Source organism: Molothrus aeneus, chromosome 3 (assembly GCF_037042795.1).
Source record: "Molothrus aeneus isolate 106 chromosome 3, BPBGC_Maene_1.0, whole genome shotgun sequence".
NCBI lineage: Eukaryota > Metazoa > Chordata > Aves > Passeriformes > Icteridae > Molothrus > Molothrus aeneus.
In genome coordinates, this window is record NC_089648.1 from 4,870,399 (window position 1) to 4,886,447 (window position 16,049).

Consider the following 16,049-nt stretch of genomic DNA (forward strand, 5'->3'; position numbering starts at 1 on the left):
TACTCTATATTTCCATCAAGAACTACCTAGAACTGAGGGCCTTGCATTAAATTATGTGAATTTAAGTCATGTTTAAGCAAAGTGAAGAATCTTTAGTGTTAACCTCCTGCCTGGCCTATCTCCCCTGCACCATCATTTTCCCTGGTGTTCGTGCAGTTGCTAAATATCAGTGAAATCCTACTTTTGGATGCTTTTTTTCCTTCTAGAAGAAAGATTCTGCATCACCTTGCAATCCTATAGAAGTTGTTTGTCAGAACACTTACCTCATAATCTCACACCATTTTGAAAATACCTTTTATTCACTTGAATGCAATTTATTGAGTTACTTTAAATGTACCAAATTATCTCTCTGCACAGCAGAGGTGCAAATCCAAAAAGCCTACCTGTGTTCATAACCACTCTGGATCATGCTGTTGCCATGGAAGCTTTCACTTTTCTCTGAAAAGTAATCTTGTTCTTGGTAATAACTGACAAGATGCAGTATCCTGCTGAGTAATTCCTGTGTAGTTTTTGGATGCTGGATTTTTAAGAGGAGAATTGTTAGCTTTGACTTGGGTTTGGTGTCTTTGCTCTGTAGAACTGAGGTTTTGGTTCTTGGATTTTAAGATACTTTTTTTTATTATTATTATTTTGATACCAAGGGCCAGACCTGCTGATGATTGTTTTAATATGCACAGCACTCAATGTCTTGATAAGCATTTTTCATATTGCACTGCAGTTTTACAGGAATGAGAGTATTTTCTCTCTGTTTAAGTAGCTCCTTGCAACTTCTTCAGTTGGGTTTGGCTCATGCTGTTGAGTGGTTTTGTTGTGATATGGCTGCACTTTTATAGACAGTGATCAGTCCCCCTTCTGACCCAAAAAACCCCATAGGTGATGGAGAGATTCCTCTTGCTTTTATATTCTGTATTTCATCACGAGTGTGATCATTTATAAATGATTTAGTGCCAAAGGTGGTGAGTGATCAGCTGCTTCATGAATGATTTTAAAGTCTTTGCTTCCAGGTGCTCCTCACAGCAAAGTGTTCCTTCTAGCTGAGTGATTAATTTAGAAATGAAAGTGGTTGTAATACAGGGAGTAGGGATGTAAATGAGCCCAGCTCTCCTGAGAGCTCGCTCACTTCCCAGCCGAGCTGCTTTGTGTCTGGCTCTTGTATTAGCACATCATGTCTCATTTAATAGCTCAGCTCTTCAGGGACTCACAATCTGCTGATAAACAGCACTGCCAGCCTCTCACCTCATCCTTCCTCCTTCACTGGCAGCAAAGTAGATCACGTTAGAATAGTACCTTGTAGAAATTTAAATGGAATGGGTCAGAGTCTCAAGAGCTGATTTCAACTTCCTCTGTTTAATCATGGCAGCTCTTGCAGCTGTACTTATGGCTTTGTGAGGCTCAGAACATCATGTTCAAGGATGTAATTTATTATTATAATCTGCTGCATTGGATTCAGAGCAGGTGTTTGTGCTCCACATAGACAAGTGTTCTGTTTGCAGTTACCTGTGACAGAATGTACCTATCAAAAATCTGGTGGCAGCATCTCAACAAGTTGATTTGGTTTGCAAGTATGTAAACGTTGGGAGGCTTTTGTCAGAATGTAATTATGGAAAGTGGGAGTGAGTTTTGGAGGAACTCCCAATTTAAATACAGTTTTACACGTCTGTAACTTCCTGGCTTTGGGAGATTTGAGGAGATGAGAGAAATTAGTAATACTGATGGGTTAGTCACTTGTTTTTAAAAGCAAGGATGAGTTGTCTCTACTTGGAATTCACTAACAAGGTGCTGTGGCTTGTTTAAAAAGAATGGAAAAGGAGATCTGTGTTTTGAATGGCTTGGCAATTAGATGAAAGCTAAATTTAGTCTTGTTCTTTGGTGTTTCTGTGTTACCCTTAAGAATGTTTTTCCAACCTGGCTTTCTGGTTTTATTAATGTAGTGCAGAGGTCTGGTACTTGAGACAAGGAAGTCTGCCGTGCTGGAGCATTACAGAACTGAGTTGTTGATAATAAAGTTTGTTTTGTTGCTTATTAATCCAGCATCTGTTGTGTCTTTCAAAGAATACTTGTGCTATGGGTAGAGCAGGTTCAGCTGAGTCTCTGGAACATTCCTCCTGCCTTTTCTTGGAAAAGCTCTTCTGCTTTTGTGAAGAACTAAATGCTTTTGAATAAAGCCCACTTTAAAACTGATGTCAATGCAGAGCCTGTTAGGAATTTTGTGAAGCAGGTTGATTATTTGGTCTCGGTCAATGTTTGTTTTTAAACTTTCTAAAGCTCTGCTATTGACAATGGAGTTAAATTACATTATTTCCTTGAGTAGCAGCTCACTTTATAGCAAATTTTGTGACAGTAGTTCTGTATTACAGCAAAGCATGTTTATCAAAGAGCCATCTAATAAACTACTAATAGCAGGATAATACTTTAAAGGCTTTTGCTGAGCAAAATTTGCTCACTTGGGTTAGGGGGGTGTGCTTGAAAGGGCAGTAATGGCATAAATAAGTGAATGAATGGTGTTATGTCCCTCGTGTGGCCAGGTGAGGGAGATGGCTGCCACCACGCTCAGCGGGCTCCTGCAGTGCAACTTCCTCACCATGGACGGGCCCATGCAGACTCACTTCGAGCAGCTCTGCAAGATGAGGCTCCCCAAGAAAAGGAAGAGGGACCTGGCCTCAGTGGGGGACACAATTCCTTCAGGGGGTAAGAAAGCAGCTCAGGAGGAAAATCAGTGTTTTGGGTAACATAGACTGCCATAGAATTTGATTTGCAATGTTGATTGTAAGAATACACAGCAAAGGCAGATATTCTGATTATGTATTCCAATGTTAAATTAATTTCTTACTCTTTTAGAATTAACATTAAAGAGGTTTTGCCAGTTTCTGGTTCACAGAGATAAGGATGTAGATGATGAGGGATAGCAAGTTCCTCAATAAATAAAGTCACAACATAGTTTCACTTCTTGCTCACCTTACCATATATTTGTTAGCAAATAGGGTTTTTTTTAATTCTAAAAAAAACAAACAACAAACTCAAAGCAACCAACCCAAAAATAAACCGGAACAAAAACCCCCTTAGTTAACCCTGATTTGGAACTTGGGCTTCTGCTTGGGCATTAAATGCATCTGAGTCACAGTCATTTGACCCAGAAGTTTGCTTTCCATATTGTCCAGTAGTTCTGGGATTTGAGAAAACACTCTGAATGCAGAAAGAGGGAATGTGGAGATGTCATTCATGAGTAATTCATGAGTTTCTTTAAGAGAGGGAAGCTCATTTGAAATGCTTATAAAGTGTCCAGCAGTTGCAGATTGATTCCCGTTGGAAGGAGGTGTAAAAAATTAAAGATACAAGAATGGATCTGGGATTCTGAGTAAGGAATCAGAACCAATCTGGAGGTCCACAAGTTCATGTCTGCAGAACTCTCTGGATTTCTGCAGAGCTGGAGGTCTCTGCAGTGCCAGGGGTTTGTTGCTCATTGTCTTTACCTGGGCTGGGTTGCTGCCCTGGTTTTGCAGACCTGGTGAAGCGCCACGCCGGCGTCCTGGGGCTCAGTGCCTGCATCCTGTCCAGTCCCTACGATGTGCCCACCTGGATGCCACAGCTCCTCATGGATCTCAGTGCCCACCTCAATGATCCCCAGCCTATTGAGGTAAAAATACAGCAGCTCTCAATCAACAGAGCACAGCTGAATACCTGTGAATCATTCTTAGTTCTCTTTTCCTAGAAAAGCATAGGAACCTATTAAGAATTTTAATTTCTGCTGCTTTGTACCAAATGACTCCTAATAGTTTTAAAGCATGACATGCTTTTAAGTATTTTTTGTGGTAGATCTGTCCTTGCTTTCAAATTTAAAGCATTAAACTGAAAACTGCAAGAGCTGTATTCATAATGAGGAAGTGGGGTTTTTTCATTAAAGATGTCCCTTTTGTGCATGCCATTCTAGGAAACATCAACCTGAACCAAAACATCAGTCTGGAATTTTTTAAATGAAGTGTTATGAGCTGCCCTAGAAATAAGTTTTTAAAGAAATCATTGCCTTTAACTCTTATTGTTTTGCCCTGTCTGTTGGGTTTTGTTGACTGTGCCTCTTACAGCCAGAGGAGTGAGATGACGAATTCCTTTGTTTTCAGACCAAAAACACCCTTTTGAAACAGCCAAGAAAAAGGCAGTGGGGAAAAAGCACTTGGCTTTTATTTTATAAGAATCTCTAAGTGTTTCCTAGCTCAAAATTGTAGGGCCAGGAATCCTTTTCATAATAATGTTGGAGTCACAACCCTGGTCAAAAGACTAACCAGAACTGTGAAAATTAAAATCATGGGCTGAATTCCCCAGAGCCCTCCTGTCCTCTGGGTCTGCTCCAAGCCTTGGTGGCACTGAGCAGTTGTGTTTGCTGTGTCCAACGTTGGTTTTGGTGTGGAGCTGGGGTCCCTGGCTGACAGAGCTCCATCCCACTTGTGCTGGCAGATGACGGTGAAGAAGACGCTGTCCAATTTCCGGAGGACCCACCACGACAACTGGCAGGAGCACAAGCAGCAGTTCACAGATGATCAGCTCCTGGTGCTCACTGACCTCCTGGTTTCACCCTGCTATTATGCATAGGTGGGTCAGCTGGTGGCTTTTGCCATAAGCTTCACTCTTAGGAATTCTGCTCCAGAGTCAGGAAAAATCCTTAACCACGGGGAAAATGCTGCAGCCAAATTTCTGGTCCTTTGCATCTTCCAGTGGTTTTGGTCAGATTTATTTTGATTAAATATTTTAAATATTGTCCATCTTTCCGTGCATCCCTGTGCTTTTCTAAGACATTTACACTTCTTTTCTTGAATATTGATGTTCCTTTTCTCCATTTTCTGCCAGTTGGCTGCCTTTTAAATGCTTGGCAGTGCCCCTAAAGCGCTGCTTTGTACTTCTGATGCCTCTGAGGACTTTACACCACCCAGTCCAGGCTATCACCTACACCTCAGGATGGGCAATGGCTGCTGCCACTCGGTTTCCTCTTCCACACCCTGGCTTTGCTGCTAGGGCTCTTCACACAGGCATGTCCCCAAAGAGTGAATCCATTCCTGGGGTTTCTCTTTGTTACACTACAAGATTCCCATTTCTCTTGTATTGTGATGTTTTGTGACAGTATTCCAAGAGAAGCTTTAATTTATCTTTTCATATGAACAGGAGCATGAGGTAATATTTATGTTTTGAACTCTTTCTTCTTTCTTTTCAGGCTTCTCCTGGGGAAAATGAGGATGTAGGAATTTTTCTGCGAAATAAAGGAAACTCAAAAGAAATTGATTATGTAGAGAACTTTGTGCTGGAAATCCTGATGCCTAATCAAAACTACTGTTAAATACAAACATAAAGACCTGGTTCTACTCAAAAGGAATTTCACCTCCCCAGGGAGCAGCCAGGGGAGCCCCAAGGCTGCACCTGCAGGGCCTCATCGTGAGTCCATGGCAAGACCCTTCTCCTTGGCCTGCATCACACATGAGTCTTGTTTCTGCTTCCTTGCACACAGTGACCTACACTGCACATCCCTCACCCCCTCCTTCTGCCCCCTGTTCCTGACATTAAGGATGTGCAGAACCAGAGAGTGCTGCAAACAGGAATTTCCCAGTGGAGCTCTCCAATTCTGCCGATGCAACTCCTCCCCCAGTCCATACACAGCCCTGGGAGCCTTCCTTCCTTCCTTCCTCAGAGTTTTATTTTTCACTACTGGGATTTGAGTACCATCCAGTCCACCTCAGGGCAGCATTGCCTTTTTGTATTCTCTCCCTTGTGCAAATGTAAATAGCTGAGCTCTGTGCAGTGCAGGGGTGGCAGGACGCAGCATGGGCAGCTCCTGCTGCCTGGCCAGGCCTTCAGGGGTGTCTTGACCGCGTGTGGAATAAAAAAATATCTATGATTCTCTGCATATTTTTAAGGGGGAAAATGGGTGTTTCCATGTAATTAGAACCCACAGATAGGAAATGATGGACTGTTAGTGGTGGTTGAATTCACGGAATGAAATGTATGCACAGTGTGGAAAGGCAGTTTTTAACGGTGTATTCTCCTAAAGATTGAGCAAGCATATCTTGTTTGAAGATTGTGGAAGCTCTGTGTTTTCTTGCCTGCAGCTTTGTTAAGAGACTGGTATCAATTGGCTGTTTAACAAGCTGTTTAATATGTGTTACATAGTTGTAAAAGACTGTATAAATTGTAGAGGCATTGCATTGACAAAACATTGTACAGTTTGCAACCTTTTACATAACACCATTGTGAGATTAATTTGTAAAGATTCATACTTAGATGTTAATACAGTAGTGGTTCTGGCTTTTGTATCAAAACAAATGCCATTCTTAGTTTTTTAAATTATTTTCTTTAACAGAATATCTCTTTGTGTCTGAGAGGGTTTGTTTTGCTTTTCCTGTATCTCATGTCTGTGTCTCATTCAGATTTTACTGCAACATGTGTGGCCATTTCTCAATGCTGACATCACATATTCTGGTGTGATCCATTCACAGAACGTGAGGTACATGGAAATAACTCATAAACTGGTGTGTGTTTCATCTTTTCATGCAAAATCCCCCAGGAGCACTGAGACCTTTGTGTGGCTCATCCCAGATTTCCAAGCACAGCAGTGCTCCTGGGGCAGTATTTAAGGAGTGTCAGCACACGGATGTAACCACTGTATAGCGTAGTGCCAAAATTATGATTTCAATTGTGTACGTAGTTTAAGACCCAATAAATGGACTGTTTGTAACTACTGCATCTTCCTGTATTTCTAAAGAGGAAATGTGTTGGTTTGAGACTGTAACTTCAGGTTTTTACAGTGCTTTTGAGCTTGGATGAGGCCTGTGTTTGTCCTGGGATTTGGTAATGAGTTAAGGCATCATTAAGGACTAATTAAAGATCTTGTTCTGATGTCTAGGAAATCAGCTTTTACATTTATGGAAAAATACCTTGTGCCGGGAAAACACCTGTTAACTTCTGAGAACTGGAGAAACTAGTATTTGTTGGAGAGGGTTTTGCTGATAGAATTAAATCTTTGCAAGTGATGGAATTAAATCTTTACAAGTGATGGAAAGCCTTTGCTGCAGAGGATCATCTTTAAGGGATCCTTGGCTGATGAAGTGTTCATGCAGATACTGCATGTACTGTGCTGCAGCTCTGCTGCTTTGTGCTGTACTTGGGAATCTCTTTTCTCTTTCCTTAGTCAGGGTGTAGCTGGAATTGGTTGAGCTTTCAGTGCAGTGTAGGGAATCATGCTCTGGTCAGGAGTGGTATTAATCCCCAACATGTTATGAATCACCAGTAAATTGCTTTATCCAAAGAGCTCCACCAGTAAATGCAGCAAAATATCCAAAATACATTTCTATAGGATAAAAAACACCTGTGGTAGTGTGAGCAAACTTGTGCTGGTTGAGTTTTGGTGAGGGAAGGGCTGTTAGTCTCTTGTCCTGAAAATGCAGGAACAATTTTTTACCACCACATCTTCACCAAACACCACAACTGTGTTACTGGATTTATTCCTTAACTTTCCCCAGGCAACACCCAAATCCTGAATTCTGAAATTTCATCACTGATGTCCTTTACTGTCTCTTCCCTGAAGCTGTCAAGATAAACCAACTGCAGTACCTGAATCTGGAGAGGGAGAGATTTCTAGCACAAGAAGAGAGAATTTTTCCCCTTGGAACAGGAAAGGAGATGGAAAAATATCTTGAGCATAGTTTGATAGCCTCGACATCCTTAGTGACCACCTGTCAGACTGCACAGATAACCTGTGACCATCATGGGGAAACACCAAAGAAGGACAAAGATGTAAGGCAGAATTTGGGAGGTTTGGGAGGTGTTTTGCTTTGTTGAAGTTGGGGGTTTTTTGTTGGATTTTTTGGGGGTTTGGTTTGGTTTTTAAACACTCAAATTGCCAGTGATGCACTGCTCAGTGACCATTAAATGGTGTGATCTCCCCTATTTCCATAATCAGGTGGGTATATTTGATGTTTGATATATAAGAAAATTAAAAGTAGGCAAATTAGACTTTTAATCTGTGCTTTTGGGTGGTACCACGGTTTCAGCTTTGGTGGATTGTGTTGGTAACAAGTTCATGAATGGATTTGAGTTTTAATTAAAGAGGCAAAGGGGTGAAGTTCCTTATTTCTGGTATATTATGACTGTATTCCTGTTATGTCCAGGTATCTCCCTTTCCCCTTTCTCACTTCTCTCCCAGGCTGCTGGGACTGCTGTGCTGGGTACACTGGCTGATGTGATGATGTCTCCTGTCAGTTTTTCACAGTTAGGCATCCCCAGCATCCCACACCCTGCTCAGTCTCACACTTCCTTCCACAGCTTCAGGCTTCCTGGAATCCTGCAGCAGAGCCTCCAGCTCCCTTTTCCCCAGGGCTGTGGAAAATACAATAATCTGGTAAGATACAAAGGGAAAATCAAGCCCTGTGGCAATAGAAGGGTTTGCTGTCCACTGTCCTGGGAAGATTTTAACTCTAACCCTGCTGTGAGTTACCAGCTGATGTGTTTTGCATCCTGCAGTACCTGAAAGGCAACTTCTAATTGCCTAATAATTCTGTTTCTAATAAAAGGAGGGGGTTTAACCTCAGTCTGCTCTAGACTTCCCAGTTGCCAGCAGGCAGAGGAATCCCTGCTCCAAGGAAGGGGTTCCAGGTGGTTAATCCAAGGCCAGGTCCTCAGGGCATTGGTGCAGAGGTAGTTACAGCCTGGTTTAATGTCAAAGACGAGCTCTGTGCAAGATGTAGAATATTGCTGAGCAGGTTTTGCTGCTGCAGATGGAGCTGGACACGCACTTCCCTTGGGGAATATGAGATGCCATAATTTCTGACTGGCTTCTTAGGAAAGCCAGCAATAAACCAAATAAATCTGTTCTAGCAATAAGTGCAGTCCTATTACAATAAATCCAGGTAGAAGCCCAGCTGAGTTCACCCTGAAAGTATTCTGTTAAAAGCTTTTCACTGCTACTCTTATTTATTCTCTCCTGGCTTTTATTTCTATTTTTTTTCTGGGTTAATTTCCCCTTTTATTATCCCAGCTGCTTTCTCCTAGAACTCTTTTGTTAAAATCATGAGACACAAATCTTTGGCTGAGATGAGGACAGATTTCAACAATTAAAAGTAATTTCTAGCAAATATCTGCAGAACACCGTTGTCAAAAATGCCTTGGGAACATTGTTTCTCCTTATGCCGTAGGAACTCCAAGACTGAACAATGACAAGCTTGATAGTTCTAGAGAGCACTGGATTTTTACGTGCTTTTTAAGTAATTTAAGGAATTAAAGTTTAAGGAAAGGCTTGGCTGCTGCAAAGAGTAAATACCCTTGTACCTTGTGCAAGGTAAGTTTTGCTCTTGTGATTCCTACCTTGCAAAACACACTTTCTCCCACTACTTTTCTCCCCCACCCACACTTTGGTAATTCTTTTAAAAGCTAAAAAGTCCTTTTTAAAAGGGACAGACTGGTGAGAGACTTTGCTGTGCCACAGGGGCTGAGCAGGGCTTTGTACTCCCATGGAGATCCTTTTTGCCTCAGCTCACTCCCTTGCTCCCTGAGAACAATCCCTTCTCATTTTCTGCTGGAATGTTTAAGGCTTGCAGCCTTGAACCAGCTACAATTTCCCCTCCATTTCAAATCACAGTTAATAACTGTAGAGGGGTAAAACAACCAAACCCCACTCTTGCATTAGGGTAACATTTTCTCACTCTTGTTTAATCCCATAATTAAGTGTCCTCTAATGTCTATAAATAAGAAAATTCAAGGAGGGAGATCCAGTTTGTCTGTGAAAAAGCAACTCATACTCATGAGGGCCAAGATTCACCCACAGATTTCAAATTAACTGCAAATGACAACAAAAATACAGTAAGGGAAAATAAAAAGCCAAGCTGAAAGAGGAGATAATTTGAAGCCACAGGAAACCATGTTTGGGTTTTGAACCTTCTCCCTCTTGTATACAATCAGTTTAAGGACGAAATCAAGCCAAAATGCACCTGCTCAGGCTGCAAGGCACCGCTGCAGGCAGCTGCTGGCATTTGCCCCAAGAACAAATCCACCCCCATTGCCACTGGGAGCGTGTTTAGCAGGGCAAGGCTCACAGGCCAGGTTGCTGTCACCAGCCTGAGGTTTTTATAACATTCCTCTGGGGTTTAGAAAGGAATGTGTTGAAAAAGAAACAGGCATGTGGCACTGGGAAGCTTTCAGGTATCAAACTCGCACACTTGTGGCTGTCTGGATGGTTCTACAAAGCACCAAGCACTGGGGTAGGGGATGGTTATTAAAACAATAGATTAATGTATATATAATGATTGTAAGACAAGTGCATGCACAAGTCAGAAATAGTGGCTCTACTGTATTTTCATAATGTTTTTGTGCCTTGCCTGGCTGGATTTTGGTCTCTTCCACCTGGATTTCCAGTGCCATGGAGGCCCTTCAGCTGTGTCTGCCTCAGAGAACGGGCATGGAGCATTCACATCCCTGTAAGTACTTCAAAACCTTCCCTTTAATGCTCAGCTATCCATCACGACTATATTTGTGATAGCAGTTGGCAGTTAACAGATAAAGAAATGATGCTGAACGTTTTCCCTCCCCATGGGAACACAGAAGGTTCTTTGCTTCTGAGCAAACACATAGGGCACCCAGGCCCCACTGAGCTGGCTCAGGAAAGGGATGCAGAAGTGCAAGCAGGGCAGGAGCAGCATGCAGAGCTTTGATGTTGATGCTGAGCAGGTTTTGGGTTGAGGCAGGTGTTTTGTTGGTGCACAGTCAGCACAGATCCTCTGCTCTGGGTGGATCCTGCCTGGAACACTGCGTCCAGCTCTGGGTCCTGATACAGAAAGGAGTTGGAGTGAGTCCGGAGGAGGCACCAGGTTGATCAGAGGGATGGAGCAGCTCTGCTGGGAGGAAAAGCTGAGAGAATTGGGACTGTTCAGCCTGGAAAAGAGAAGCTTCAGGCTGACCTAATTGCAACCTGAAGGAAACTTAGAGGAAAGATGCAGCAACACTATTTACAAGGGCACAGGTGACAGGACAAGGAAGAATGGGTTCAAATTGAAAGACAGTAGGTTCATATTGGATATTAGGAAGAAGTTCTTCCCTGTGAGGTTGGTGAGGCCCTGGCACAGATTGCTCAGGGAAGCTGTGGCTTCCCCATCTCTGGAGTGTCCATGGCCAGGCTTGGAGAAACCTGGGCTAGTGAAAGGTGTCCCTGCCCCTGGCAGGGAGAGGAACGAGATGCTCTTGCAGTCCCCTTCCCACCCGAACGCTCCTGTGCTTCTCTTGCCCACGCTCTGTGCTGCTCCACCCGCTCGCATCACCGCTGTTCCCCGAGCTGGAGCGGCGGGCATGCAGCGCCAGCGCGGCTGCTTTTGGAGCCAGCTCGGTGCCGCCTCCCGCTGCCCGCCCGTGCCCGGCGATGCGGGGAGGCCGCGGCTCTGCCCCGGCTCGGCCCCGCCGCGGCGGAGGGAGCGGAACGGAGCGGGGAGGGGCCGGGCCGGGCGCCATGGCGGGGCGGGAGCGCTGAGGCGGCGGTGAGCGGGCGGTGAGGGGGCCGGGCGGGAGCCCTGAGGCGGCGATGAGGGGGCGGTGAGGAGGCAAAGTGGGAGCCCCGCGGCGGCGATGAGCGGGCTGTGAGGGAGCCGGGCGGCGATGAGCGGGCTGTGAAGGGGCCGAGCAGCGATGAGCGGGCTGTGAAGGGGCCGGGCGGAGATGAGCGGGCTGTGAAGGGGCCGGGCGGCGATGAACGGGTCGGAGCGGCTGCCGGCCGGGCCAGCGGAGCAGCTGGGCGCGAACGGCAGCGGCCCCGCGGAGCTGCGGGAGGGCACCCACGCCGCCACGCTGGCCGCCTGCGCCTCCCTGCTGGCCCTCGTCTTCTGCCTCGGCTCCTACGGCAACCTCATCGTGCTGCTCTCCTTCTTCGACCCGGCCCTCCGGAAATTCCGCACCGACTTCGACTTCATGATCCTCAACCTCTCCTTCTGCGACCTCTTCATCTGCGGCGTGGCCGCCCCCATGTTCGCCTTCGTCCTGTTCTTCGGCCCGGCCCGCGGCGTGCCTGGCACCTTCTGCTTCACCTTCCACCTCACCAGCTCCGGCTTCATCATCATGTCGCTCAAGACGGTGGCGGTGATCGCGCTGCACCGGCTGCGCATGGTGCTGGGCAAGCAGCCGCACCGCGCCGCCTCCGCGCCCTGCTCGCTGCTGCTCACGCTGCTGCTCTGGGCCGCCAGCTTCACCCTGGCCACGCTGGCCACGCTGCGCACCCGTGGCTCCCGCCTCTGCCTGCCCATGGCCAGCCTGCCCCGCGGGCAGGGCAGGCTCATCCTCTACCTCTATGTCACCGACTTCATCTGCTGCGTGGCCGTGGTGTCCGTGTCGTACGCGATGATCGCCCAGGCCCTGCGCAGGAACGCGCGGGCGAGGCGGTGCCCTCCTGCCGCCGTGGCCGTGGGCACCGCCAGGGCTCAGCCCTTCGCGGGGCCCGAGGCCGTGCCCGCTCTGTACAGGACCCAGAGCTGCAGCAAGCCGCCCCACGGCCATGCCAAGCTCCCCGGCCGGCTCCCGCTGGCCTCGGCCGTCAACCTGGCCACGGCCAAAGACTCCAAGGCGGTGGTGACGTGCGTGGTGATCGTGCTCTCCGTCCTGGTGTGCTGCCTGCCCCTGGCCATCTCCTTGGTGCAGGACATGCTGTCCGGCAGCGGTGGCTTTGTGCTCTACCAGTTCGAGCTGTGCGGGTTTACCCTCATCTTTTTCAAGTCGGGATTAAATCCCTTTATATATTCCCGCAACAGCGCGGGGCTGCGGAGACGCATGCTCTGGTGCTTGCAGTACGTGGCCCTGGTCTTTTTCTGCTGCAAGCACAAGACGAGGCTTCGAGCCGTGGGCAAAGGCAGCCTGGAGGTCAACAGGAACAAGTCATCCCACCACGAGACCAACTCGGCCTACATGTTGTCCCCGAAGCCTCAGAAGAAGGGTTTGGAGCAGGCGTGCGGTGCCAGCCACTCCAAGGACAGCGTGCTGAGCCCCAAGGCCTCCGCGGGGCAGCAGCAGCACTACGGGCAGAGCAGCTCCACGCCCATGAACACGCGGATCGAGCCCTACTACAGCGTGTACAACAGCAGCCCCTCGGCGGAGGCGAGCACCCCGCACAGCCTGCAGCCCGCGGGCTCCGCCTTCGCCTTCTCCAAGCCCTGCGGCGCCGCGCTCCATCCCTCGGGCAGCACGGCGGGGCGGGAGTGCGGCGCTGCCAGGCACATACCGCTGCCCTCCGTGTAGCCTCGGCTCATCCCGGCCCTTCCAGAGGGCCTCCCGCTCCGCTCTGGGGAGGAACTGCTCCAAACTCCGTGATGCTGCTGCCAGTGAATAGAAACACCGCTCCCGTTTGCGTTGGAAGCAAACGCGGGGCTGTCGCCTCCTTGACGCGCTTTGGAGTTGCCGTGGAGAGCCAGCAAGGGGGATATTTTAGGTTTGGAATTGTTGCACGAGGGTGGTTTTGTTACTAAGTTTTACTGCTGGGCGAGTAAAAAAAACCCTAGATGCCATGATTGTGTGGTTCATTATGTCATGAGGCCAAGTTGGACAGGGCTCAAAGTAACCTGGGGCAGGGGAAGGTGTCCCTGCCTGTGGCATGGGATGGAACTGGATCATCCTAAAGGTCCCTTCCAACCCAAACCATTCTATGATAACACCAAGTTGTATAAATACCTTGTATTTTCAGGAAGGAAGAACTGGGGACATGCTTGGTAGCATTCCCGTTGCAGGAGGTTGGAAGAATCAATGTTTTTCAGTATTAACAAAAGTCCTTAATCTTCACAAGGTGAAACCCTGCTTCTGTTGAGGTAAATGGCAAAATTTCTATGAGCTCAGCTGAAGTTCAGGATTTCAGTTTTGGCTTCTTCAAGTGGGACAAGGCTTTGTTTGGTCAGTGTTCTCTTTCCACTGGGGAGGGACATTTGGGAAGTGTGGCACTGGGACAAACCTCTGCAGTACATATATCAATACCTGCTGGGCATTGACTTTAATGATGGTGGCATTCTGTATCCCAAAATAATTTGGAGAAGTGTTTTATATCTGATAGAAATAACCATGCACTACCTAATTATTTGCATTACTTGAGGATAAAGATGAATTTTGCAATGTTACGTGACTGATACACCAGGAGGAGCACAGTCACCTCTGGAATTCCCTAACTGGTCAGCTGTCAGGCACAGAGTCATGTTGCTGCTTGCTCTCTTGCCCATGACTTTGCATAAATTGGGATTTGGCCATTCCTGACAGTCAGAACTGACAGCTGTTAACATTTCTAAAACCAGAATGACAAGTTTTTGAGGTTTTGTTAAGTGTTAACATCAGTTTGAGTTCATCTGTCTGCTTAGAAATTTTGTCTATTGGTCTACATAGTGAGCAAATAACAGAAGTTAAGTATTTTTTTAATAAATTTACCCATTTGTGTTGTATCTTATTGTGGGAATTCCCTGGGAGGCAGAACAATTCAGGGGCATTTAAATTCCCCTGAATTCCCCCCTGTCTAATTTAAATTAGACATTTCTTGCTTTAAGTGGCCAGATCTCTTCCAAGCAAGCAATCACCTTTCAGCTTCTGTGGACTTCAGCAGAGCTTCAGTGTCTCCAAAATAATTGTGCCACAGGCTTTTGATGCCTTGCCATAGAAAAGTGCCACATCTTCAGGAAAATGACAGTGATGGGAACGTGATTTTTTACTTTAGAGACAAAAAATGTCCACATCATTGCTGTCTGTGAGTTATTGGTTCAGGCTTTTTGTTAACTAAACTGTTCTCAAGATTCTCCTGGAACACTGTTCTTTGTTTAACACTGAATATTAATTAATTCTGAATAATTCAAACCAGCTTTCTTGCAATAAAATCAGTGTGAACAACTTTCTAATACAAATGTGAAATGGAAATTATTTCCATAAGTCTTTTTTCCCTGCCCAGATTTTTTTTTTCTCTCTAAATGAATAATGTGGTTCTTTCTAAACTAGGCACAAAAGATAATGAAAAGATCTTGTTTAACTGTTCTGTATTTGAATTTTTCTTCAGTACCAATTGTACTGGAGGGTAAAATATACATGAGGCAGTTTTGGGGGTTTGCTGTGTGTATGTGCAACTTCTCCTGTGCCATTAGATCACATGAACTTCATCACATGTTTGAAAATTAAACCACTCACACCTCATTAAACATTTGCATTGAGTTTTCATGTGGGAGTAAAGCAAGAAGGGGCCAAGCAGGAGGTTTTATTGCCTTTGTGTGACAAAAGAACTGAAATCCCATCAAAGCTCTTTGCAGTTTGCTCTCTGTTAACTCCTGGTGCCAGCTGTGCCCTTAACACCACCTGTGTAATTAATATTGGTGTTAATCTGTGCAGCATCACAGTGCCAGATAGGAAAGTGCAACACCTTTTAATCTGCAGGAGAAACAAAACCTCATTTAGGTTGCTTTTACAGTTGCAGCTGTACTAAATGGCTGTTTTGTGGAAGGTTCATGGGTATAGTAAATCCAGACTGGATTTTGAAAGCAGGTACAACTTTGCAGTGAATCATTGACTGAAATAATCAAATTTTTGATAAAGTAATTGGATTAGACTCTTCTGGAGTATAACTTCTCCTTTTTTTTCCCCTTAGTCTCTTCCATCAGAAGCCTGCTGAGCACAGAACCAGTAAAGCTCCAGTAAAGAACCAGTAGAGTCACTGCAAGGTTAACAAGCAGCAGTGGAGTTGAGAAGGGAGCAGCAGAAGGTGGAGGTTGGAAATGTGTGGGAAGAGAGGAAGTGAGAAATGTGATCACTGAGTGCTTTAGAAAGAGGAAAGCATAAAGGTTATTAGAAAAACAACTGATTAATTACTTGTGGCTCATTAATCTAATTAACAAGCGACTTCTGGTTGCTCAAATGAACAAAAATATTTGTAATATTTTTATAATTCACAGTCTTTTTAAGCCCTCGATCTCTGTGGTGAAGAGTTGTCTTTTTCAGCTGCTGGCCTGCAGGATTGTGGGTTTTATCCTAATATATAAAACCTCAAAGCTGATGATGCCAAATAGTTTTGCTGAGGAAAGGTGGGTTTG

General features: G+C 45.7%; 2 protein-coding genes across 2 annotated transcripts in view; both read left to right on the forward strand.

The window, feature by feature from the left end:
* Positions 1–6,715, forward strand: part of PSME4 (proteasome activator subunit 4) — a 44,902-nt gene extending 38,187 nt beyond the window's left edge. The window contains exons 44-47 of the mRNA XM_066546072.1: positions 2,526–2,688; positions 3,501–3,634; positions 4,450–4,584; positions 5,201–6,715. Coding sequence (XP_066402169.1) covers positions 2,526–2,688; positions 3,501–3,634; positions 4,450–4,584 — 432 coding nt within the window. The 3' untranslated portion in view covers positions 5,201–6,715. The remainder of the gene's footprint in view (positions 1–2,525; positions 2,689–3,500; positions 3,635–4,449; positions 4,585–5,200) is intronic.
* Positions 6,716–11,556: 4,841 nt separating this feature from the next.
* Positions 11,557–15,210, forward strand: GPR75 (G protein-coupled receptor 75). Its single transcript, XM_066547739.1, has one exon. It carries the CDS (start codon positions 11,707–11,709, stop codon positions 13,240–13,242), a length of 1,536 nt encoding a protein of 511 aa, XP_066403836.1. The 5' UTR covers positions 11,557–11,706; the 3' UTR covers positions 13,243–15,210.
* The last annotated feature ends 839 nt before the right edge of the window (positions 15,211–16,049 follow it).